Source organism: Lithobates pipiens, unplaced genomic scaffold (genome assembly GCF_037356315.1).
Source record: "Lithobates pipiens isolate NorthernLeopardFrog02 unplaced genomic scaffold, aLitPip1_a1.2 Scaffold_35, whole genome shotgun sequence".
NCBI classification, from domain to species: Eukaryota; Metazoa; Chordata; class Amphibia; order Anura; family Ranidae; genus Lithobates; species Lithobates pipiens.
In genome coordinates, this window is record NW_027507811.1 from 5874469 (window position 1) to 5899662 (window position 25194).

General features: G+C 48.2%; 2 protein-coding genes across 2 annotated transcripts in view; both read left to right on the top strand.

The window, feature by feature from the left end:
- Positions 1-25194, top strand: part of LOC143955528 (uncharacterized) — a 240998-nt gene that overhangs the window by 2402 nt on the left and 213402 nt on the right. Inside the window, exons 3-8 of the mRNA XM_077465572.1 lie at positions 94-228; positions 734-955; positions 10464-10673; positions 10763-10990; positions 11072-11293; positions 11374-11565. Of these exons, the coding sequence (XP_077321698.1) occupies positions 94-228; positions 734-955; positions 10464-10673; positions 10763-10990; positions 11072-11293; positions 11374-11565 (1209 nt within the window). The remainder of the gene's footprint in view (positions 1-93; positions 229-733; positions 956-10463; positions 10674-10762; positions 10991-11071; positions 11294-11373; positions 11566-25194) is intronic.
- LOC143955852 (uncharacterized) lies at positions 1607-5652 on the top strand. The gene is made up of 2 exons (XM_077465970.1): positions 1607-1778; positions 2209-5652. The coding sequence occupies exons 1-2, from the start codon at positions 1655-1657 to the stop codon at positions 3024-3026; spliced, it is 942 nt and encodes a 313-aa protein (XP_077322096.1). The 5' UTR covers positions 1607-1654; the 3' UTR covers positions 3027-5652.

Genomic DNA, 25194 nt, shown 5'->3' on the forward strand with positions numbered 1-25194 from the left:
TCTCATCTCTATTAATAAAACACAGATCTGACCGGAGAGGTGAGGAGGATTCTGGGATTCTAACATGATCTTCCTATTGGTTCTCCAATACAGAGATTTCCTCTTGTGAAGTCAGGTGATCATATGACCATCACAGTGCCTCCATGTGACTCCCTAAAACCTGAGAGACACAACATGGAGAAGATTCTAGAAGTCACCAAGAAGATGATGGAGCTGCTGACAGGAGAGGTGAGGAGGATTCTGGGAATTGTGGGACATTATCCAGTAACAGACAAGGGATGTGTCTGGATGGTGACTGTATCATTGTGTGTGTCAGGTTCCTATAAGGTGTCAGGATGTCACTGTCTATTTCTCCATGGAGGAGTGGGAGTATTTAGAAGGACACAAGGATCTCTACAAGGACGTCATGATGGACAATCAGCCGCCCCTCACATCACCGGGTAAGAGGAGACTTTATTGTAAAGGAGAGAGCAGTACGGAGGCTCCACCTAGATCCCCCATCATCTGATAAACACATAGAAACAATGTATTCAGTCAGTGTGTGTGTTTCCTACAGATGGATCCAGTAATGGGAACCCACCAGAGAGATGTCCCCGTCCTCTGTATTCCCGGGATTCCACACAGGAAGGTCACACCATCCCCCACCATCATCAGGTAGATGAGGAACAATTATTGGTAGTTCTGATTTATACACAGCATGTTTGTTACAATGAATGTTTTATTATATATTCAGAGTGGAAACCTCGGGGATAATAATATTGTTGTAAAAGAAGAGTATAAAGAAGAGGATGAGGAGTATGGAGTGATGAAGGAGTTTTCTGAAGAACACAAAGATCTCACCAAAGACATTATGTTGGAGCCACCTAATACCAGGAACCCACCAGAGAGATGTCCCCGTCCTCTGTATTCCCGGGATCCCACACAGGAAGGTCACCCCATCCCCCACCATCATCAGGTAGGTGGAGTTGAGGGTCGGGAACATAAAGTGATTGAACACTCTGACATGTGGAGATGATGTGTGGACTCTACAAGATGATATTTTCTATGTGATCTCACATCATAAATACTTCTGTTTAGTTCTCGTTCTTGTCCATTGAGGGACGCAGGAATTCAGAAACAGTTGGGTTAAGCTGCTGCCTATAGGAGGTTAGGACACTGGCAAACAGAAAAATGGTACACCAGTCAATGTATTTCCTTCCTTTACCCAGAATGCCTTATTTTTTTTGGGGGGGGGGCTTTTTGTACTAGGAGGATAGACCCCTTTTTCCCTTTTTTTTTTTTTTTTTCTCCCAGTGACTTTAATCAAGATTCTTTATTGAGATGGAAACTTGAGCTGGTCCCTGTGTGGTGGTCATTGTTATTGGTGTTTTCACAGCAATCTTTGCAACCAGGACCAGGCCAGACTGGACATGCAGGACTAGTCTGGATTGTGACCTTCTGCTTCTTCTTGGCTCTTTCCAGACCGGAGGGGGTTATATGGCCGCTGTCTTAGAACTTTTAGGTTTTGACGATGCCCCAACATCCTGTAGATGGCAGTAGAACCCAACCGTTTCTAAATTTCGGTGTCCTTCAATGGACTACAAGGGATAGTTTTTGCCATAAGTGCAAAAAGCTTTTATTATATTTTATTCTGTTGGTTTAGGATGAAGATCTGATGAACATGAAAGTTGAGGGTGAAGTAGAAGAGACGTATGTGAGGGATGATCAGCAATATACGGAGGAGGCTGGAATGACGAGGACATTCATAGAGGAGGACACTCCTACAGAGATCAGCACAGGTGACCCATCATATATTCTTCTCTTATCTCTGCTCTGTTACTGCTCACTGATTGGTCCAGAGTAGGTTGAGAACTAAGCAATAGAAGCCTAGGCCTATGGTCACTTGTTCTATGCTGAAAGGGTCTTCAGATCTGAACTTTGACCCTCTTGTTTATCAGAGGTCACATGACCCAGTGCCTAGACTTGTGGTTGTGTGAAGAGCATGGACCTCCCAGCCCCCATTGGTTCCTGCTCTTCTGACAAGGCTGTGTAAATGTAGAAGTGATCTGGGAGGAGGACCAAAGGACTGAAGAGGGGGGAAAAGTCCCGGCTGGTTGGGACCTCCACAGAGAACATCTCCTCACTCATATCTACCTGATCCAGATGGGATCTTGATGGAAGTGAACTAACCCTCTCATATCTATTGATGATGTTTTTATATTTTTCCAGGACACGCCATGGAGAAACCCTCAAAGGATCGTCTCACTTTATCTCCAGGTTGTAGAATGGAAGATGAGGACATCACAGGAGATTGTGGAGGAGAAAAGACAATGATCTCCACTATGGATGGTGGACTTCACAGTGTGGATAGACCATGGAATCCCTCCGACTCAGAGCAACCTCGTACTGTGGGGGATGGGGCCGGAGTTCAAGGGAATGAAACATTTTCCTGTGCTGAGTGCGGGAAAAGTTATTACTCTGACTTGAATCTTACTATACATCAGAGATCTCACACGGGTGAGAAGCCGTATTCCTGTGCTGCGTGCGGGAAATGTTTCTCAAAGAATTCAGAACTTGTTATACATCAAAGATCCCATACGGGGGAGAGGCCGTTTTCCTGCCCAGTGTGTGGGCAGTTTTTTTCACAGAGGACCAATCTTTACAGACATCAGAAATTACACACGGGCGAGAAGCCGTATTCCTGCTCCGAGTGCGGAAAATGTTATACACGGAAAACAGACCTTGTTATACATCAAAGATCTCACACGGGGGAGAGGCCGTATTCCTGCCCTGAGTGCGGGAAAACTTTTTCACAGAGGTCCCATCTTAATGCACACGAGAGATCTCACTCAGGTGAGAAGCCGTATTCCTGTCCTGAGTGCGGGAAATGTTTTTCACAGAAGTCCAATCTTACTGTACATCAGATATGCCATACGAGGCAGAAGTTGTTTTCCTGCCCTGTGTGCGGCAAATGTTATCTACGGAAATCAGCACTTGTCAAACATCTAAAAATCTCACACAGTGGGAAAACCGTATTCTTGCTTTGAGTGCGGGAAATGTTTTTTGTCTTACCAAACATCAGAGACTCACACAGCCCTCGAGGTATATTAGTGTCCTGAGTGCGGGGAATGTCTTCTATACGGATCATATTTTGCCGTACATCAGAGATCTCACACTGGGAAGAAGCTCACCTTGATCTACACCTCAGAAAACACGTGGCTGAGCGCTCCTCTGATCTTTATCATGGAAGAAACACTTTATAAGGAAATCAGAGATCACTAAAGACTTCAACGTTCTGTCTTCCTCTGCTAGGAGAGAGAAGGAGGGGGCGTCACTGCTGGTTGGGTCCCTCTAGGAGAGAGAAGGAGGGGGTGTCACTGCCGGTTGGGTCCCTCTAGGAGAGAGAAGGAGGGGGTGTCACTGCTGGTTGGGTCCCTCTAGGAGAGAGAAGGAGGGGGTGTCACTGCTGGTTGGGTCCCTCTAGGAGAGAGAAGGAGGGGGTGTCACTGCTGGTTGGGTCCCTCTAGGAGAGAGAAGGAGGGGGTGTCACTGCCGGTTGGGTCCCTCTAGGAGAGAGAAGGAGGGGGTGTCACTGCTGGTTGGGTCCCTCTAGGAGACGGAAGGAGGGGGTGTCACTGCTGGTTGGGTCCCTCTAGGAGAGAGAAGGAGGGGGTGTCACTGCTGGTTGGGTCCCTCTAGGAGAGAGAAGGAGGGGGTGTCACTGCTGGTTGGGTTCCTCTAGGAGAGAGAAGGAGGGGGTGTCACTGCTGGTTGGGTCCCTCTAGGAGAGAGAAGGAGGGGGTGTCACTGCTGGTTGGGTCCCTCTAGGAGAGAGAAGGAGGGGGTGTCACTGCTGGTTGGGTCCCTCTAGGAGAGAGAAGGAGGGGGTGTCACTGCCGGTTGGGTCCCTCTAGGAGAGAGGAGGGGGTGTCACTGCTGGTTGGGTCCCTCTAGGAGAGAGAAGGAGGGGGTGTCACTGCTGGTTGGGTCCCTCTAGGAGAGAGAAGGAGGGGGTGTCACTGCCGGTTGGGTCCCTCTAGGAGAGAGGAGGGGGTGTCACTGCTGGTTGTGTCCCTCTAGGAGATAGAAGGAGGGGGTGTCACTGCCGGTTGGGTCCCTCTAGGAGAGAGAAGGAGGGGGTGTCACTGCCGGTTGGGTCCCTCTAGGAGAGAGGAGGGGGTGTCACTGCTGGTTGGGTCCCTCTAGGAGAGAGGAGGGGGTGTCACTGCTGGTTGGGTCCCTCTAGGAGAGAGGAGGAGGGGGTGTCACTGCTGGTTGGGTCCCTCTAGGAGAGAGAAGGAGGGGGTGTCACTGCTGGTTGGGTTCCTCTAGGAGAGAGGAGGAGGGGGTGTCACTGCTGGTTGGGTCCCTCTAGGAGAGAGAAGGAGGGGGTGTCACTGCCAGTTGGGTCCCTCTAGGAGAGAGAAGGAGGGGGTGTCACTGCCGGTTGGGTCCCTCTAGGAGCGAGAAGGAGGGGGTGTCACTGCTGGTTGGGTTCCTCTAGGAGAGAGGAGGAGGGGGTGTCACTGCTGGTTGGGTTCCTCTAGGAGAGAGAAGGAGGGGGTGTCACTGGTGGTTGGGTCCCTCTAGGAGAGAGAAGGAGGGGGTGTCACTGCCAGTTGGGTCCCTCTAGGAGAGAGAAGGAGGGGGTGTCACTGCTGGTTGGGTCCCTCTAGGAGAGAGAAGGAGGGGGTGTCACTGCCGCTTGGGTCCCTCTAGGAGAGAGAAGGAGGGGGTGTCACTGCTGGTTGGGTCCCTCTAGTAGAGAGAAGGAGGGGGTGTCACGGCCGGTTGGGTCCCTCTAGGAGAGAGGAGGAGGGGGTGTCATGGCTGGTTGGGTCCCTCTAGGAGAGAGAAGGAGGGGATGTCACTGCTGGTTGGGTCCCTCTAGGAGAGAGAGAAGGAGGGGGTGTCACTGCTGGTTGGGTCCCTCTAGGAGAGAGAAGGAGGGGGTGTCACTGCTGGTTGGGTCCCTCTAGGAGAGAGAAGGAGGGGGTGTCACTGCTGGTTGGGTCCCTCTAGGAGAGAGAAGGAGGGGGTGTCACTGCCGGTTGGGTCCCTCTAGGAGAGAGAAGGAGGGGGTGTCACTGCCGGTTGGGTCCCTCTAGGAGAGAAAAGGAGGGGGTGTCACTGCCGGTTGGGTCCCTCTAGGAGAGAGAAGGAGGGGGTGTCACTGCCGGTTGGGTCCCTCTAGGAGAGAGAAGGAGGGGGTGTCACTGCCGGTTGGGTCCCTCTAGGAGAGAGAAGGAGGGGGTGTCACTGCCGGTTGGGTCCCTCTAGGAGAGAGAAGGAGGGGGTGTCACTGCCGGTTGGGTCCCTCTAGGAGAGAGAAGGAGGGGGTGTCCCTGCCGGTTGGGTCCCTCTAGCAGTGTAGTCTGATCTTCAGAAGAAGCTTCAATGGAAGACATCATGGTGAGAGAAGATCTAGATAATGCTTGTGGATGAAGAGAAGGGGAGATCAGACTACATGACAGGACTGATCATTTTAGTGCAGTAGTTGTCAGCCTGCAAAAGGCAGCTTCATTTGCTTGGAGTGTGCCCCCTGCTGGCTGAAAGTGAAAAATATGAAATTTTCAGTTGTAATGTTTTGTATTAACCCTTATAGAAATGTAAATATATTAACTTTTTTTATTAGCATAAAACAAATGAGGATTAAATATTTATACTCCTAAAGTCATGATATTCTTTGCAACTTGATTGATAAAAGTCTTCCTTCAGATTTATGTGATGAAATGTTCTTTTCTTATCCTTTATTCCCTCTTCTAAGACTACAAGTAAGGCCCATCCTGTAGGTTTTAGTTTTAGTCTTAATCTTGTGATTTAGTAGTTTGGTTTTACCAGCTTGTACTTGTTGTAACAGCCGACTCTCCCTCCTTCTCATAAATCTCAGGACGTCTGTAGTAGACTCCATTGATGGGTCCTTCCGTTTTCTAGACCTGTCTATCATTCTTCCCGAAATTCCCCCTCCGCACCATCACCACATCTCCAACCACAAGATCATCATTCTTCCTCACCTTCACATCACATCTAACATAGAGAACTCCCCCTCCATCTTTTCTATGTCTGGTGTCCATCTAAGTAAGAGGATCAGCATGAATACAAACAGCCCAGTCTTGTGAGGAGTCAAGCCGTGTTTCTGGAACACCAACCACATCTCCAACCATAAGATCATCTTTCTTCCTCACCTTCACATCACATCTAACACAGAGGAACCCCCCTCCATCTTTTCTATGTCCCGTGTCCCTCTTAACAAAAGGATCAGCATGAATACAAACAGCCCAGTCTTGTGAGGAGTCAAGCCGTGTTTCCGACACAAACCAACTACATTCAATTTCCCATCTATCATTCCACCCGTAATTCCTCCTGTGCACCATCACCACCTACAACCGCCAGATCATCTTTCTTCCTCACTTTCACATCACATCTAACATAGAGAAACGTATCTTAATGAGTTTGCTGGTGAAATGATCTGCAGCCAGGTGCAAGCCCCTCTTCTGTCAGAAACAGGCAGTGCCGCAGCTCAATTTCTATTGTCAGCTACCCTGCCGGCTCCACCTCTTGTTCTTGGTCTTCGAAAAAATGGCATCCGGCGGAGACATTGTCTCCGCCAGCCACGGACCTCTAGCAGAGGCGGTGGGGAGCTGCGAAAAATCTGGAAAAAATAATTTTCCGGGACGTTTCCTGGGAAAGACAAAAATCGTGAAAAATTTTTCAAATCCCGAGAATGTCCCGGGAAATTCGGGACAGTTGGTAAGTATGCTATAAGGATATACAGTTCATACACACACACACACAGCACAAGGCTGTGTTCACACTACGAGACGTTACTCGGGGCTGCAGTTCCTCTGATCTCCACAAGATGGTGATCTCATTTCTACCCAAACAGGAAGTCTCTATGGAAGATAGGAAGTGATGTCAGACATAAACATGAAGTGATGTCAGGTATAAATAGGAAGTTTCAAGTGAGAGGTGAGTCGGGAGGACATGAAGAAGAGACATTGCTGGAAGTGGCCGTAGAGGAGGTAATAAGATCTTATTTTCTATTTACACCCAGTAACCCCCCGTCATGTTCCGTCCTCTTCCTCCATAGTCACTGTGACGTCTTTTATCTCCAGCAGACGATGATACACACATATATAGAGTAGATTGGCTCCCATTGCCCTAGTGACATTCATTTGTCTCTGAGCTCCTTGCCATTCCTCGTCCTGCCTGTTATTTTCTTGGATCGATTTTATGTGTAGTGACCCCGGCTTCGTCTCTTGGATGCGCTCATCGTTTGCCTGCCTCGACCTTTATCCTGATTCCTGGATCTCCTCCTCATCTCTCCGGCATGTCCTCTTCCATGGTGTATCTTCGCACCTGGACCACAGTTAACCTGAAGGGCCAAACTTGACACCAACACGCAGCAAAAGCCATCTCCACCACCAAGAGCTCTAGAGAATTACACTACGCCCCTCCTGAAGTTACCTGCTCATATGAGAGCTCCCTTCCACATATTTCTTCAAAAAATGGTATGGTGAAGCTCAAAGTTCAATATTCAGCTTAGGAGAGGTGGGACGCACCCAAGAACAATGATTTGGTTTACACAGGAGCTGCATACAGAGACCCTCAAAGTTCCTTCCCCGAATGTCCCCCCATCCTGTGTCAATACATCTGATGACATCACACTGACCTCACAGCTCCTCCTCCCAACGTTCCTCCATCCAGAGTCAAAGAATCCTATGACATCACACTGACCTCACAGCTCCTCCTCCCAACGTTCCTCCATCCAGAGTCGGAGAATCCTATGACATCACACTGACCTCACAGCTCCTCCTCCCAACGTTCCTCCATCCAGAGTCAAAGAATCCTATGACATCACACTGACCTCACAGCTCCTCCTCCCAATGTTCCTCCATCCAGAGTCGGAGAATCCTATGACATCACACTGACCTCACAGCTCCTCCTCCCAATGTTCCTCCATCCAGAGTCGGAGAATCCTATGACATCACACTGACCTCACAGCTCCTCCTCCCAACGTTCCTCCATCCAGAGTCGGAGAATCCTATGACATCACACTGACCTCACAGCTCCTCCTCCCAACGTTCCTCCATCCAGAGTCAAAGAATCCTATGACATCACACTGACCTCACAGCTCCTCCTCCCAATGTTCCTCCATCCAGAGTCGGAGAATCCTATGACATCACACTGACCTCACAGCTCCTCCTCTCAATGGCTCTCCACACAGAGCCAGCAAAACCTTTGACATCACACTGACCTGACAATTTCTCCTTCTAATATCCCTCCATCCAGAATCAACAAATCCTTTCCATGCTGACCCTGCTACAGTGTCTCAGGGCAAAACCGTTGAAGAAAGCAGAAGATCCGATTCGTCATTCCTGGCCTGAAGTTCTAAAACGAAACCAAACAAAGCCAGAAACACAGCACACCCAACATAGATAATAGAATTCCCAATCCAGGATGCCAAATCAGAGAAGATTCCCAGACCCCAAGAATCTTAGCAGACACTAAACAGTCCATAATAAATATATTCCCACTGAGGGCCATAGTTCTGAAACACATACCGACCTACACATTCCCTCCTGATATACTCATCCTATTATTGTACTACCAATCCAGATAATTCTGTTATTAATCTCATCTGTCCACAGGGAAACCTTCATAGATGATGGTGCAAATGAGGTTGGAGGAGGACCGGAGTCACATGACTGAGAAGATACTAAACCTCACCCTGGAGATCATCTACCTTCTGACCGGAGAGGTGAGGAGGATTCTGGGAGGTCACATGACATCACTCTTCTCTCTATTAATAAAACACAGACCTGACCGGAGAGGTGAGGAGGATTCTGGGAGGTCACATGACATCACTCTTATCTCTATTAATAAAACACAGACCTGACCGGAGAGGTGAGGAGGATTCTGGGAGGTCACATGACATCACTCTTATCTCTATTATATAAAACACAGACCTGACTGGAGAGGTGAGGAGGATTCTGGGAGGTCACATGACATCACTCTTATCTCTATTAATAAAACACAGACCTGACCGGAGAGGTGAGGAGGATTCTGGGAGGTCACATGACATCACTCTTATCTCTATTAATAAAACACAGACCTGACCGGAGAGGTGAGGAGGATTCTGGGAGGTCACATGACATCACTCTTATCTCTATTAATAAAACACAGACCTGACCGGGGAGGTGAGGAGGATTCTGGGAGGTCACATGACATCACTCTCATCTCTATTAATAAAACACAGACCTGACCGGAGAGGTGAGGAGGATTCTGGGAGGTCACATGACATCACGCTTATCTCTATTAATAAAACACAGATCTCACCGGAGAGGTGAGGAGGATTCTGGGAGGTCACATGACATCACTCTTATCTCTATTAATAAAACACAGATCTGACCGGAGAGGTGAGGAGGATTCTGGGAGGTCACATGACGTCACTCTTATCTCTATTAATAAAACACAGACCTGACCGGAGAGGTGAGGAGGATTCTGGGATTCTAACATGATATTCCTATTCGTTCCTCAATACAGAGATATCCTCCTGTGAAGTCAGGTGATCATATGACCATCACAGTGCCTCCATGTGACTCCCTAAAACCTGAGAGACACAACATGGAGAAGATTCTAGAAGTCACCAAGAAGATGATGGAGCTGCTGACAGGAGAGGTGAGGAGGATTCTGGGAATTCTGGGACATTATCCAGTAACAGACAAGGGATGTGTCTGGATGGTGACTGTATCATTGTGTGTGTCAGGTTCCTATAAGGTGTCAGGATGTCACTGTCTATTTCTCCATGGAGGAGTGGGAGTATTTAGAAGGACACAAGGATCTCTACAAGGACGTCATGATGGACAATCAGCCGCCCCTCACATCACCGGGTAAGAGGAGACTTTATTGTAAAGGAGAGAGCAGTACGGAGGCTCCACCTAGATCCCCCATCATCTGATAAACACATAGAAACAATGTATTCAGTCAGTGTGTGTGTTTCCTACAGATGGATCCAGTAATGGGAACCCACCAGAGAGATGTCCCCGTCCTCTGTATTCCCGGGATTCCACACAGGAAGGTCACACCATCCCCCACCATCATCAGGTAGATGAGGAACAATCACTGATAGTATCATTAGGATCTGTACATTATCTGCATTGTTACCATTGATGTCATTTTTATTATATATTCAGAGTGGAAACCTGAGAGATCCTAAAGTTGAAGGTAAAGAAGGAATTAAAAAGGATGAGGAGGATGGGGTGATGAAGGAAATACACAAAGATCTGTACCAGGACACCACGGTGGAGTCATCCAGCTACAGAAACCCACCAGAGAGATGTCCCCGTCCTCTGTATTCCCGGGATTCCACACAGGAAGAAGACACCATCCCCCACCATCATCAGGTAGGTGAGGGACAATTATTGGTAGTTCTGATTTATACACAGCATGATTGTTACAATGAATGTTTTATTATATATCAGAGTGGAAACCTCGGGGATGATAATATTGAAGTTAAAGAAGAGTATAAAGAGGAGGATGAGGAGTATGGAGTGATGGAGGAGCTTTCAGAAGGACACAAGGATGTCACAATGGAGCCACCAAATACCAGGAACCCCCCAGAGAGATGTCCCCGTCCTCTGTATTCCCGGGATCCCACACAGGAAGGTCACACCATCCCCCACCATCATCAGGTAGATGAGGAACAATCACTGATAGTATCATTAGGATCTGTACATTATCTGCATTGTTACCATTGATGTCATTTTTATTATATATTCAGAATGGAAACCTGAGAGATCCTAAAGTTGAGGTTAAAGAAGAGATAAAAGAGGAGGATGATGAGGATGGGGTGATGGAGGAGTCAGAGTTTCGAAAAAGACATAAAGATCTGTACCAGGACACCATGGTGGAGTCATCCAGCTACACAATCCCACCAGAGAGATGTCCTAGTCCTCCATATTCTCGGGATTCAACACCGGAAGATCACAACTATGCACACCACGATCAGGTAGGCGATGAAGAATTATTGGTAGTTACAATTTCTTACACAAGCATGTTTGTTACAATGAATGTTTTATTATATATTCAGAGTGGAATTCTCGGGGATGATAATATTATTGGCACAGAAGAGTATAAAGAGAAGGATGAGGTATATGATGTGATGAGAGAACTTTCTGAAGGACACAAAGACCTCTACAAGGACATTTTGATGGAGCCACCTAATACCAGGAACCCACCAGAGAGATGTCCCCGTCCTCTGTATTCCCGGGATTCCACACAGGAAGATCACACCATCCCCCACCATCATCAGGTAGATGAGGAACAATCACTGAGAGTTATATTTTATGCCTAAGCATGTTTGTTATAATAAATGTATTTATATATATTTAGAAAGGAAGCCCCAGGGATTTTAATATTGTTACAGAAGAGGATGAGGAGTATGGAGTGATGGAGGAGCTTTCAGAAGGACACAAGGATATGATGGAGCCACCTAATACCAGGAACCCACCAGAGAGATGTCCCCGTCCTCTGTATTCCCGGGATTCCACACAGGAAGGTCACACCATCCCCCACCATCATCAGGTAGGTGGAGTTGAGGATCGGGAACATGAAAGTGATTGAACACTCTGACATGTGGAGACGATCTGTGGATTCTAGAAAATGATATTTTTCGAGAGATCTAAAACCATAAATTACCGTATTTATCGACTTGAAAATTGCTGATCACAGACGCTCTCCATCCAATCTGACAGAGCTTGAGATATTTTACAAAGAAGAAGAAGAATGGGCAGAAATGTCCTCTCTAGATGGGCAAAGCTGGTAGAGACACCCACAGAAAGACTTGCAGCTGTAATTGCAGAGAAAGGAGGTTCTACAAAGTTTTGACTTCGGGGGGCGCCATACAAACGTACCCCACAGTTTTCACATATTTATTTATATCATTTATCCTTCCACTTCACAATTATGTGCCACTTTGTGTTGGCCTATCACATAAAATCCCAACAAAATACATTTACGTTTTTGGTTGTAACATAAGAAAATGGGGGGGAATTTCAAGGGGTATGAATACTTTTTCAAGGCACTGTAAATGACAGTATGATAATACCCGTATGACTACCATACAACACACAGATAGTACAGAGTACTGGTAAATCTACACACCACTGATACTACCTTAATTTTTTTAAACTTTAGGCAAAAAGAAAACCATCCCAACATTCCGACAATGGACTCTGCACCATCATACGTGAAGAGTGCCCCGAGTTGACCGCCGGCGTCCACTGCCGTACTTACGGTATTTCACTGCTACCGGCATCCCCAGAGGAGCCGAAACAACAAAAGCGCGGAGCCTACACGGCCGGTTTCAAGTTAGAGGTTGTGGAATACGCCAAGCAGCACGGAAACAGGGCGGCGGCAAGGCACTTCGGAGAGCCGCCAACGGAATGCACCATACGAGAGTGGCGAAAAATGGAAGAGAAGCTGAAGACCCTATCGAAGGCCAAATGCAATTTTCGCAGCGGTATCGTAAAATGGCCGGCGTTAGAGGAACGGGTGAAGGAGTTTGTACTGCACCATCGAAAAGCCGGCATTGCCTTGTCAACGAAAATGATCATCATTCAAGCAGTGGAGACCAGCAAAGAGTTGCAAATCCGTGACTTCAAAGGGACGGCGTCGTGGTGCCAGAGATTTATGAAGAGGCATGGGCTTGGGACGCGACCGGGATTGCCGGATGATTATGAAGAGAAGATCGTGAGTTTTCATAGGTTCGTTATCAAACAAAGGAAAAGACAACATTTCGAAATTGGTCAAATCGGCAACATGGACGAGGTGTCCCTCACTTTCGACGTTCCTTCAAAAACCGCGGAAGCAGAAGGTCCCGAGACGGGAAACGTCAAGCCTTCAGGGCATGAAAAAAATCGTTCCACCGTGGTCCTCGCCTGCACCGCGGATGGAAACAAGCTGCCGCCGTTGATCATTTTTAAAAGGAAGACTTTCCCAAAGGAGAAGATTCCTAGTGGCGTAAAGGTCCACGTTCACCCTAAGGGTTGGATGGACGAAGAAGGCATGAGGCTTTGGATCAGAAATGTGTGGGAGAAGCGCCCGGGGGCTTCCTTGAAGAAGCCGTCTTTGTTGGTACTGGACTCCCTCAGACCTCATCTCACAGAACCAACCAAGAGAGAGTTTCAGATGTGCCGAACGGAAATGGCGGTCGTTCCAGGAGGGCTTGCCTCACGATTGCAGCCGTTAGATGTTTCCATCAACAAGCCCTTCAAAGCCTTCATGCGTGAAGAATGGAAAAAATACACGTGTGACGGAAACCAAGGCGGGGGACTGAAGAGGCCCGGCCTCTCCAAAGTGTGTCAGTGGATAAAGACTTGGTGGGACGCGGTTGAAGAAGATCTCGTTGTCAAATCTTTTAAGAAATGTGGCATAAGCAACGCTTTGGATGGTCAAGAAGATGAGCTGATCTATGAAGACAGTAGCAGTGAAGGCGACAGTGTTCAGTTTGACGATAGCGGTGAAGATGAGGAGGTCCTTGGTTTCCCAGATAGCAGAGATTTCTGATTTTTTATTTATTTATTTATTTTTTTTGCTTTTTACGTTTAAAAAAAAAAAAAAAAAACATTTACTGGAATATCCATTTTTTTTTTGTTAAAACAATTGCTTTTACTTTAATATTATGTTATTTTAATGCTTACCTTTTTTTTATAAATATTAACAAAAAATAGTTGTGAGATACCCTTTATTTTTATTATTATACAGGATTTATATAGCGCCAACAATTTACGCAGCGCTTTACAATATAATTTGAAGACAATACAGTTACAACAATACAATACAAGAGGAATAAGAGGGCCCTGCTCAGAAGAGCTTACATTCTAATAGGGTGGGGCAGGTGGTACAAAAGGTTGTAACTGTGGGGGATGAGCCGATGGAAGTGGTAAGAGATCGGTTGGAGACGTGATCGGCTTCCCTGAAGAAATGAGTTTTCAGGGATCGCCTGAAGGTAGAAGAGTAGGGGATAGCCAGACCAGTGGAGGTAGCGAGTTCCAGAGGATGGGAGAGTCCATGGTGGAGAATCCATGGTGAGGAGTCCATGGTGGGGAATCCATGGTGAGGAGTCCATAGTGGGGAATCCATGGTGGTGAGTCCATGGTGGGGAATCCATGGTGGGAAGCCCATGGTGGGGAATCCATGGTGGGAAGCCCATGGTGGGGAATCCATGGTGGGGAATCCACGATGGGGAGCCCATGGTGGGGAATCCATGGTGAGGGGTCCATGGTAGGGAATCCATGGTGGGAAGTCCTTGGTGGGGAATCTATGGTGGGAAGTCCATGGTGGGGAGTTCATGGTGGGAAGTCCTTGGTGGGGAATCCATGGTGGGGAATCCATATTGGGAAGTCCACGGTGGGCAATCAATGGTGGGGAATCCACGGTGGGGAGCATGGTGAGGGGTCCATGGTGGGGAATCTATGGTGGGGAATCCATGGTGGGGAGTTCATGGTGGGGAATCCATTGCGGGGAATTCATGGTGGGGGATCCTTTGTGGGGATTCCATGGTGGGTAATCCATGGTGGGGAGTCCTTGGTGGGGAATCCATTGCGGGGAATTCATGGTGGGGGATCCTTTGTGGGGATTCCATGGTGGGTAATCCATATTGGGAAGTCCGCGGTGGGCAATCCATGTGGAAGGTCCATGGTGGGAGGTCAATGGTGGGGTGTCCATGGTGGGAGGTCCATGGTGGGAGGTCAATGGTGGGGGGTCCATGGTGAGGAATCCATAGTAGGGAGTCCATGGTGGGGAGTCCATGGTGGGGAGTCCATGGTGAGGAATCCATGGTGGGGAGTCCATTGTGGGGAATCCAGGGTGGGGAATCCATGGTGGGGAGTCCATGGTGAGGAATCCATGGTGGGGAGTCCATGGTGGGGAATCCATGGTGGGGAATCCATGGTGGGAAGCCATATTGGGAAGTCCACGGTGGAGAATCCATGGTGGGGAATTCATGGTGGTGAGTCCATGGTGGGGAATCCATGGTGGGAAGCCCATGGTGGGGAATCCATATTGGGAAGTCCACGGTGGGCAATCCATGGTGGGGAATCCACGGTGGGGAGCCCATGGTGGGGAATCCATGGTGAGGGGTCCATGGTGGGGAATATATGGTGGGAAGTCCTTGGTGGGGAATCCATGGTGGGGAGTTCATGGTGGGGAATCCATTGTGGGGAATTCATGGTGGGGGATCCTTTGTGGGAAGTTTGTGGTGGGGATTCCATGGTGGGGAGTCCATGGTGGGGAATCTATGGTGGGGAATCCATGGTGGGGAGTCCTTGGTGGGGAATCCATATTGGGAAGTCCGCGGTGGGCAATCCATGTGGGAGGTCAATAGTGGGGTGTCCATGGTGGGAGGTCAATGGTGGGGTGTCCATGGTGGGGGGTCCATGGTGAGGAATCCATAGTGGGGATTCCATGGTGGGGAATCCATGGTGGGGAGTCCATGGTGGGGAATCCATGGTGGGGAATCCATGGTGAGGAATCCAGGGTGGGGAATCCATGGTGGGGAGTCCATGGTGAGGAATCCATGGTGAGGAGTCCATGGTGGGGAGTCCATGGTGGGGAATCCAGGGTGGGGAGTCCATGGTGGGGAATCCATGGTGGGAAGCCATATTGGGAAGTCCACGGTGGGGAGCCCATGGTGGGGAATCCATGATGGGGAGTCCATGGTGGGTAGTGATGGCCCGAACCTCCGACGGGACGTTTCGCGAACGCGGACCGCGAACGAGGCCGACCGTTCGCGAAACCGAACGTTCGCCGCGGGCCCCATTGACTTCAATGGGAGGCGAACGTTTCAAACCTTTAGGTCGAATTTGCAGCCACGAGGTAATTATTAGCAGGGAAAACATAGTCCCACCACATGGCCAATGACATAATACATGTATGAGGTGAATTTGGGATCGATAACTACAAGCATTCTTTTTTTATATGGGAAATTGTTCTGACAATTCAGGACTGTGGAGCGCATGAAGGCAATGGAGGAGAGGGAAGGTCAGGGACCAGGGTAGGCAAAGAAGAGGGTGCAGGAGATGATCACCAGCAGCGTGACATACAGCAATGACACCTGCACCGTGATAGAGGCATCTGACAACAGCACCGTGATACAGAGCACTGACATCAGCAGCGTGATATAAAGCATTAACACCAGCACCGTGACATACAGCATTGACAGCAACACCGTGATAGAGAGCACTGACATCAGAAGCGTGACATTAAGCACTGACATCAGCACCGTGACATACAGCACTGACAGCAACACCGTGATAGAGAGCACTGACATCAGAAGCGTGACATTAAGCACTGACATCAGCACCGTGATATACAGCACTGAAAGCAGCACCGTAAGCAGCCCCAGGAGTAAGTCAGCACAACACAGGGATGGTGTGATCCCCTCATAATAAGAACCCCCAGGAGGAAGTCAGCACAGCACAGGGATGGTGTGATCCCCTCATAGTAAGCAGGCCCAGGAGAAACTCAGCACAGCACAGGGATGGTGTGATCCCCTCATAATAAGAACCCCCAGGAGGAAGTCAGCACAGCACAGGGATGGTGTGATCCCCTCATAAGCAGCCCCAGTAGAAATATGACACCGCTCAACCTCTTCAAAGAGGAGGGTAGGGGCATATATACACTTTTGTGGACCAAGCAGGTTGTGTGTTAGTGATTAGCAGACTGTACGTCAGTCCCTATACCAATGAAGGACTGCTGCAGTATAGGGCAGCGGTCAGCAGTGGTGCACCTCAACCCTATCTATTGTGGACCGATAGCGGTCCTTACAGAACAGCAGACTGTACCGCACTCAACCCTATGTACTGTAGCACCCTAGACCAAGTTACCAGTCCTTATAGGAACTTTTGTGGACCAAGCAGGTTGTGTGTTAGTGATTAGCAGACTGTACGTCAGTCCCTATACCAATGAAGGACTGCTGCAGTATAGGGCAGCGGTCAGCAGTGGTGCACCTCAACCCTATCTATTGTGGACCGATAGCGGTCCTTACAGAACAGCAGACTGTACCGCACTCAACCCTATGTACTGTAGCACCCTAGACCAAGTTACCAGTCCTTATAGGAACTTTTGTGGACCAAGCAGGTTGTGTGTTAGTGATTAGCAGACTGTACTTCAGTCCCTATACCAATGAAGGACTGCTGCAGTATAGGGCAGCGGTCAGCAGTGGTGCACCTCAACCCTATGTATCGTGGACCGATAGCGGTCCTTATAGAACAGCAGACTGTACCTCACTCAACCCTATGTACTGTAGCACCATACACAGACCAAGTTACCAGTCCTGATAAAGAGCTTTGTGGAACAAGTGAGTTGTGAATGATTAGCAGACTGCAGCAGAAGGGCAGCAGTCAAGTATAATATTCTTTCTATATTTGGAAGAAAGAATATTATACGTGTACAAGCCTATTACCATACCACTGATACCAGTCCTGAAAAGAACCTTTGTGGAACTAATAGTAACAGCAACTCTTTAAACTGACCCTCACTGCCTGACACACTGCTTCCTTCCTGTCCCTATACAAAGTGGCAAAACAGAGGAGACTGGAACGATTGGTGGTTACTGGAATAGCTCTTTTGTGGACCTGATAGTAACAGCTAATGATGATGATGATGATGATGATGATGATGATGACTAATCTGGCTGTCCCTGTAGCACACAGCGTCCTTTCCCTTTCTCTAAACTGACAAAAGACACTCAGGCTGCTGCAAGAATCAGTAGCACAGCAAACCTATATACACCTAACACCTATACCAGTCCTGAAAAGAACTTTTGTGTACCAAATAGCTAGCGATTTATCTCTCCCTACTCCACACAGCAACCTTTCCCTATAGTGACAGAAGAAAGAATGTAAAATGGCCGCCGGATCGGGTGTATTTATAGGTTAGGGGGAATGTCCAAGTGTCCATGTGCTGTCATGTCTCAATTGGCTGTCCTGTACCCCATGATAGATGTGTCATCATAGGTCAAAGTTCTTTTACACATTAAACACGTAAGTCCGCCGGGGCGAACGACGGGAAAAGGCGAGCGAACGAGCGGGCCGCGAACGACCGAAATTCGCCGCGAAACGACCGCTGGGCGAACCGTTCGGCCATCACTAATGGTGGGGAGTCCTTAGTGGGGAGTGCATGATGGGGGGGTCCATGGGGCGCACGCGTGTCGCATACTCAATGACCACCAGGACCCGCCGATTGTTCAGGACACAAGTGGTCTGCCTATGTAAACAAGACAGATTGTCATTCTGTCAGAGGCAATGGCATGGATCCTGTATTTTTGCTAAGCAGGAACACGGATCTCTGTCCTTCCCCATCAAAGCACCTCCCCCACACAGTTAGCAAGCACTCCCTGGGGAAACACATTAAAACCTTTGATCGCCCATGATGTTAACCTCTTCCCTGCCAGTGTCATTAGTACAGTGACAGTGCATATTTTTTTAACACTGATCACTGTATTGGTGCCACTAGTCCCCAAAAAGTGTCACTTAGTTTCCGATTTGTCCGCCGCAATGTCGCAATCCCGCTAAAAATTGCTGACCGCCACCATTACTAGAAAAAATAGACATTAGCTTTTTTATATTTTCTTATTGTCATGTGATCTGCTGTTATTGGTCACAGCAACCACATGGTACCAGCAACCGCACGGTACACCACTGATCAGTTATCGGCTGTGTTTCCCATGGACAGCAGGTGATAGATCTAATAGCAGCCCAGCCCGTGGGGCGCAGGCGAGGCACATTCCAGGAGGACATCATATGACGTCCGACTTGAACAGCCAACGTCCCACCCAGCCATAATTTGATAATAGGCCAGGCGGGGAGTGGGTAGTGTAGGTTCTGGAGATGATATTCATAATCAGCATTTGACCTCAACTCTAGACCCCAAAATACTCTAAGGTTCTTCTCTGATCACCTACGCGAAGTCTATATGTTCTAATAATGGTGACTCCTCTAATACCTGATGGGTCCATCCCACGTGATGATATATCGGGCATAGAGACCCAAAGGCATTGTTGTTCCACACATATAATTGTTCCCGATAACCCATGAACAGGTTGGCTGGGGTGAGTCTTGCTCCCATAGCGGTGCCTCAAATCTGTCTATAGTACACACTCAAAAAAAGGTAAAGTAATGGTGATTCAGCTGGAATTCAATGCAGTTGAGGTTCTTCAATCCACTTTTATACTAAAAAATGGTGCTTTAATAATAGATAATAGACAAGGCTGGTGCACCCCCTTTTGTTTTTGTTTAGTCTTTAACCACTTTCAGACCGGACCATTTTGCTGGTCAAAGACCAGACCACTTTTTGCGATTCGGCACTGCGTCCATTTAACTGACAATTGCGCGGTCGTGCGACGTGGCTCCCAAACAAAATTGACGTTGTTTTTTTCCCACAAATAGAGCTTTCTTTTGGTGGTATTTGATCACCCCTGCGGTTTTTATTTTTTGCGCTATAAACAAAAATAGAGCGACAATTTTGAAAAAAAAGCATTATTTTTTACTTTTTGTTATAATAAATATCCCCCAAAAATATATAAAAAAACATTTTTTCCCTCAGTTTAGGCCGATACGTATTCTTCTACATATTTTTGGTTAAAAAAAATCGCAATAAGCGATTATTGATTGGTTTGCACAAAAGTTATAGCGTTTACAAAATAGGGATAGTTTTATAGCATTTTTATTAATAATTTTTTTTAATTTTTTTTTACTAGTAATGGCGGCGATCAGCGATTTTTATTGTGACTGCGACATTGTTGGGGACCCATCGGACATTTTTGACACATTTTTGGGACCATTGTCATTTATACAGCAATCAGTGCTATATAAATGCAGTGATTCCTGTGTAAATGACACTGGCAGTGAAGGGATTAACCAGTGGGTGGCAGTGTAGGGGTTAAGTGTTCCTAGGGGCGTGTTACTAACTGTGGGGGGGTTGGGCTTTCATTTAGTGAACACTGATCTCTGCTCCAATCACATGGAGCAGAGATCAGCATCACTAGTTGCTAGGCAGAATGGAAAAATGTTGTTTACACGGCATTTCCTCCATGCAGCCGTCCCGTGAGACGATCGCGGGGATGCCCGCGGCGATCGAGTCCGCGGGTCCCGCGACCGGACTCACGGGGGTCCCGACCAGTGCGGGAGCGCGCCGCCGCCGGCGCGCTCCCGATGGCAGGGCGGCAAATTTAAAGGGACGTACATTTACGCGTATTTGCCTGCCCGTGCCATTCTGACGACGTACATCGGCGTGCGCTGGTCGGCAAGTGGTTAAAAGTTTATTTAGAAGAGAAAGGTTACAAAAGTTAAGGTTAGCACAGAACGTAATGCTTAGTCAAGTGTCAAGCTAAGATCTCGTAGGACCTCAAAAAAAAAAAAAAAATCTTACATGATAGCGTATTAGAAACTTACATAGACCCCACATCTGCAATCACAAGAAACATTCATTTCTGTTATTTTGGAACACCTTATTTGTTTACCGTGACCTAAACCACAGTTTCTCAAGTAGGGTTCCTTCAGAGGTTACTAGGGGTTCCTGGAGCAATGAGCAACTTCGGCCTCTCAAATAAGTTCCCAATGACACCACTGATCTATTTAGCGCTCTGTAAAGTGTGGATTCTTCCCAATGACCACCAGCGTAAGGAGCATTCTTGCTCAACCAGGGCTCCATGGAATGCATGGGTTCCTCCAGAGGTTGCTAGGGGTTCCTTGGGCAATGAGCAACTTCTGCCTCTCAAATAAGTTCCCACTGACACCAAGGATCTTTTTAGCTATCTGTAAGGAGGCAATTGTTCCCAATGACCACAAGTATAATTAGCATTCCTCATCCAGGTTTCCATGAAACCCCAGGGTTCCTCCAGAGGTGGCTAGGGGTTCCTCCAGAGGTGGCTAGGGGTTCCTCCAGAGGTTTCTATGGGTTCCTTGAGAAATTAGTAATTCTGCTTCTCAGATAAGTTCCCACTGACACCAGGGATCTATTTAGCTGTCTGTAAGGGGGCAATTCTGCACAATGACCACAGGCTATAAGGAGCATTCTCCCTCAACCAGGTTTCCATGGAACACTAGGGTTCCTCCAGAGGTTGCTAGAGGTTCCTTGGAAAATTAGCAACTTCTGCCTCTCAGATAAGTTCCTACTGACACCACTGATCTTTTTACCTGTCTGTAAGGGAGTCATTCTTCCCAATGACCACAAGTTTAAGGAGCATTCTCCCTCAACCAGGGTTCCATGGAACACTAGGGTTCCTACAGAGGTTGCTAGAGGTTCCTTGGAAAATTAGCAACTTCTGCCTCTCAGATAAGTTCCTACTGACACCACTGATCTTTTTACCTGTCTGTAAGGGGGTCATTCTTCCCAATGACCACAAGTTTAAGGAGCATTCTCCCTCAACCAGGGTTCCATGGAACACTAGGGTTCCTCCAGAGGTTGCTAGAGGTTCCTTGGAAAATTAGCAACTTCTGCCTCTCAGATAAGTTCCTACTGACACCACTGATCTTTTTACCTGTCTGTAAGGGGGTCATTCTTCCCAATGACCACAGGCTATAAGGAGCATTCTCCCTCAACCAGGGTTCCATGGAACACTAGGGTTCCTACAGAGGTTGCTAGAGGTTCCTTGGAAAATTAGCAACTTCTGCCTCTCAGATAAGTTCCTACTGACACCACTGATCTTTTTACCTGTCTGTAAGGGGGTCATTCTTCCCAATGACCACAAGTTTAAGGAGCATTCTCCCTCAACCAGGGTTCCATGGAACACTAGGGTTCCTACAGAGGTTGCTAGAGGTTCCTTGGAAAATTAGCAACTTCTGCCTCTCAGATAAGTTCCTACTGACACCACTGATCTTTTTACCTGTCTGTAAGGGGGTCATTCTTCCCAATGACCACAAGTTTAAGGAGCATTCTCCCTCAACCAGGGTTCCATGGAACACTAGGGTTCCTCCAGAGGTTGCTAGAGGTTCCTTGGAAAATTAGCAACTTCTGCCTCTCAGATAAGTTCCTACTGACACCACTGATCTTTTTACCTGTCTGTAAGGGGGTCATTCTTCCCAATGACCACAGGCTATAAGGAGCATTCTCCCTCAACCAGGGTTCCGTGGAACACTAGGGTTCCTACAGAGGTTGCTAGAGGTTCCTTGGAAAATTAGCAACTTCTGCCTCTCAGATAAGTTCCTACTGACACCACTGATCTTTTTACCTGTCTGTAAGGGGGTCATTCTTCCCAATGACCACAAGTGTAAGGAACATTCTTCCTCGACCAGGTTGCTGTAGAACACTAGTGTTCCACCAGAGGTTGCTAGGGGTTCCTCTCGAGGTTGCTATGGGTTCCTTGAGCAATGAGTCATTTCTGCCTCTCATAGCTAGCTGTAAGGGGGCAAATTTTCCCAATGACCACCAGTGTTAGCAGCATTCTTCCTCAACTAGGGTTCCTTCAGAGGTTGCTAGGGGTTTCTTAGGAAATTAGCAACTTCTGCCTCTCAGATAAATTCCCACTGACACCATTAATCTTTTTAGCTATCTGTAAGGGGGTCATTCTTCCCAGTGACCAATAGTGTAAGGAACATTCTTCCTCAACCAGGGTTCCATGGAACTCTAGGGGTTCCACCAGAGGTTGCTAGGAGTTCCTTGAGCAATGAGTAATTTCTGCCTCTCTTAGCTAGCTGTAAGGGGGCAATTCATCCCAATGACCACTAGTGTAAGGAGCATTCTTCCTCAACTTGGGTGCCTTCAGAGGTTGCTAGGGGTTTCTTAGGAAATGAGCAACTTCTGCCTCTCAGATAAGTTCCCAGTGACACCATTGATCATTTTTGGTATCTGTAAGGGGGTAATTATTCCGAATGATCACAAATGTAAGGAACATTCTTCCCATTGACCATCACACTAATGTATCATTAGTTCAGGCATGTCCAAAGTCCGGCCCGCGGGCCAATCGCGGCCCGCATTCCGGTTTCGGACGGCCCGTCTGGTCATGTTCCCATATATATCTTTTGTGGCCCCCAACGAATCCCTGATTGCCGGGGGGCCACAAAAGATAGATGTGCTGGCTGCCATGGAGGGGGCGGGACGAGTGCCTTGGATACAGGACAGCGTCCTGCGTAAAAGGAAGTCCCGTCCTGCGCTGCCATTGGACAACCGTTTTGTCCATCACAAACTTTCAATTAAAGAGGCGGTCGATAGAAACAGGAGTTTCTCCTGTATGTCTGTCGGCGCTCATCCCGGCCCCCTCCCTGTCTCCTCCAAGGCTGCAGAGGACATGAATCAGGCTGCACTGATGGTAATGGTGAGTCTGCATTCATGGCAATATGGGGGCTGCATTCATGGCAATGTGGGGACTGCATTCATGGCAATGTGGGGGCTGCATTCATGGCAATATGGGGGCTGCATTCATGGCAATATGGGGGCTGCATTCCTGTCAATGTGGGGGCTGCATTCATGGCAATATGGGGGCTGCATTCATGGCAATATGGGGGCTGCATTCCTGGCAATGTGGGGGCTGCATTCATGGCAATGTGGGGACTGCATTCATGGCAATGTGGGGGCTGCATTCATGGCAATATGGGGGCTGCATTCCTGGCAATGTGGGGGCTGCATTCATGGCAATACGCTGGGGGCTGCATTCATGGCAATACTGTGGGGGCTGCATTCATGGCAATATGGGGGCTGCATTCCTGGCAATGTGGGGGCTGCATTCATGGCAATACGCTGGGGGCTGCATTCATGGCAATACGCTGGGGGCTGCATTCATGGCAATACTGTGGGGGCTGCATTCATGGCAATACGGTGGAGGCCGCATTCATGGCAATACGGTGGAGGCCGCATTCATGGCAATACCGTGGGGGCTGCATTCATGGCAATACGGTGGGGGCCGCATTCATGGCAATACGGTGGAGGCCGCATTCATGGCAATACGGTGGAGGCCGCATTCATGGCAATACGGTGGAGGCCGCATTCATGGCAATACTGTGGGGGCTGCATTCATGGCAATACTGTGGGGGCTGCATTCATGGCAATACTGTGGGGGCTGCATTCATGGCAATACGGTGGAGGCTGCAGATGGGCACTGACCCTTATTTTGCTTCACATGTCTTTATTTAAAATGTAAGATTTTTTTTATTTTTATTTTTTTCCTGAGACTTCCTTTTTAAAGTGAAGGTGTGTGGTATAAGCCGATTAAATCCAGTATATCCAAATAACACACCCGAGCTCATCTGTTCACCACACACAGCACAAAGGCGGGAGAATTCTCGTTGGGCCGTGTATTAGAGCTCAGATGAACACACTCAGACCGAATTTTAATGGTTTAAAGAATGTCAGACAAAATGGTCGGCCCTCGAGCATGTTCACTTCATCAAATCTGTCCCTCTTTGAAAAAAGTTTGGACACCCCTGCATTAGTTATAGATATCATTTTTAACAGAGGTTCCCTGAGATCTGAAAGTTATTTCAAGGGTTCCTCTGTTTTTGATAAGGTTGAGAAAGGCTGAGATAGACTCTTGCTGGAGAATTTAACCACTTGCCGCCCGCCCTATTACAAATTGACGGCGGCAAAGTGGTTTCATTATCCTAACCGGACGTCATATGACGTGATTAGGATAATGAGCCGCTGCGCGCCCCCGGGGGCGCGCATCGCGGCGATCGTTGTTGCGGGGTGTCAGTCTGACACCCGGCAACTACGATCTCGGTAAAGAGTCTCCGACGGAGACTCTTTACCATGTGATCAGCCGTGTCCAATCACGGCTGATCACAGTGTAAATGGGAAGAGCCGGTGATCGGCTTTCCCTCACTCGCGTCTGTCAGACGCGAGTAGAGGAGAGCCGATCGGCTGCTCCTCTGACAGGGGGGGTCTGTGCTGATCGATTATCAGCACAGCCCCCCTGAGGATGCCCACACTGGACCACCAGGGACACCACTAGACCACCAGGGAAAAGATAATAACAATCCATAATCCTCCCTAGACCACCAGGGTGCCAGTCAGCACAATGGGTGCCAATCAGTGCCCATAATGGATGCCAATCAGTGGCCACAATGGGCATCACTGATTGGCATGCATTATTGTTTGGCACTGATTGGCATCCATTACTATAACACCGATGCCGCCTATGAGTGCCCACCTGTGCCGCCTATGAGTGCCCACCTGTGCCGCCTGAGTGCCCACCTGTGCCGCCTATGAGTGCCCACC

What these genes read in the sequence shown, in the direction of transcription:
- LOC143955852 (XM_077465970.1), top strand. Translation starts at nt 1,655, where the DNA reads ATGAACATGAAAGTTGAGGGTGAAGTAGAAGAGACGTATGTGAGGGAT. An exon ending in TCCTACAGAGATCAGCACAG is followed by an intron (nt 1,779 to 2,208) that starts GTGACCCATCAT and finishes ATATTTTTCCAG; the next exon opens with GACACGCCATGGAGAAACCC.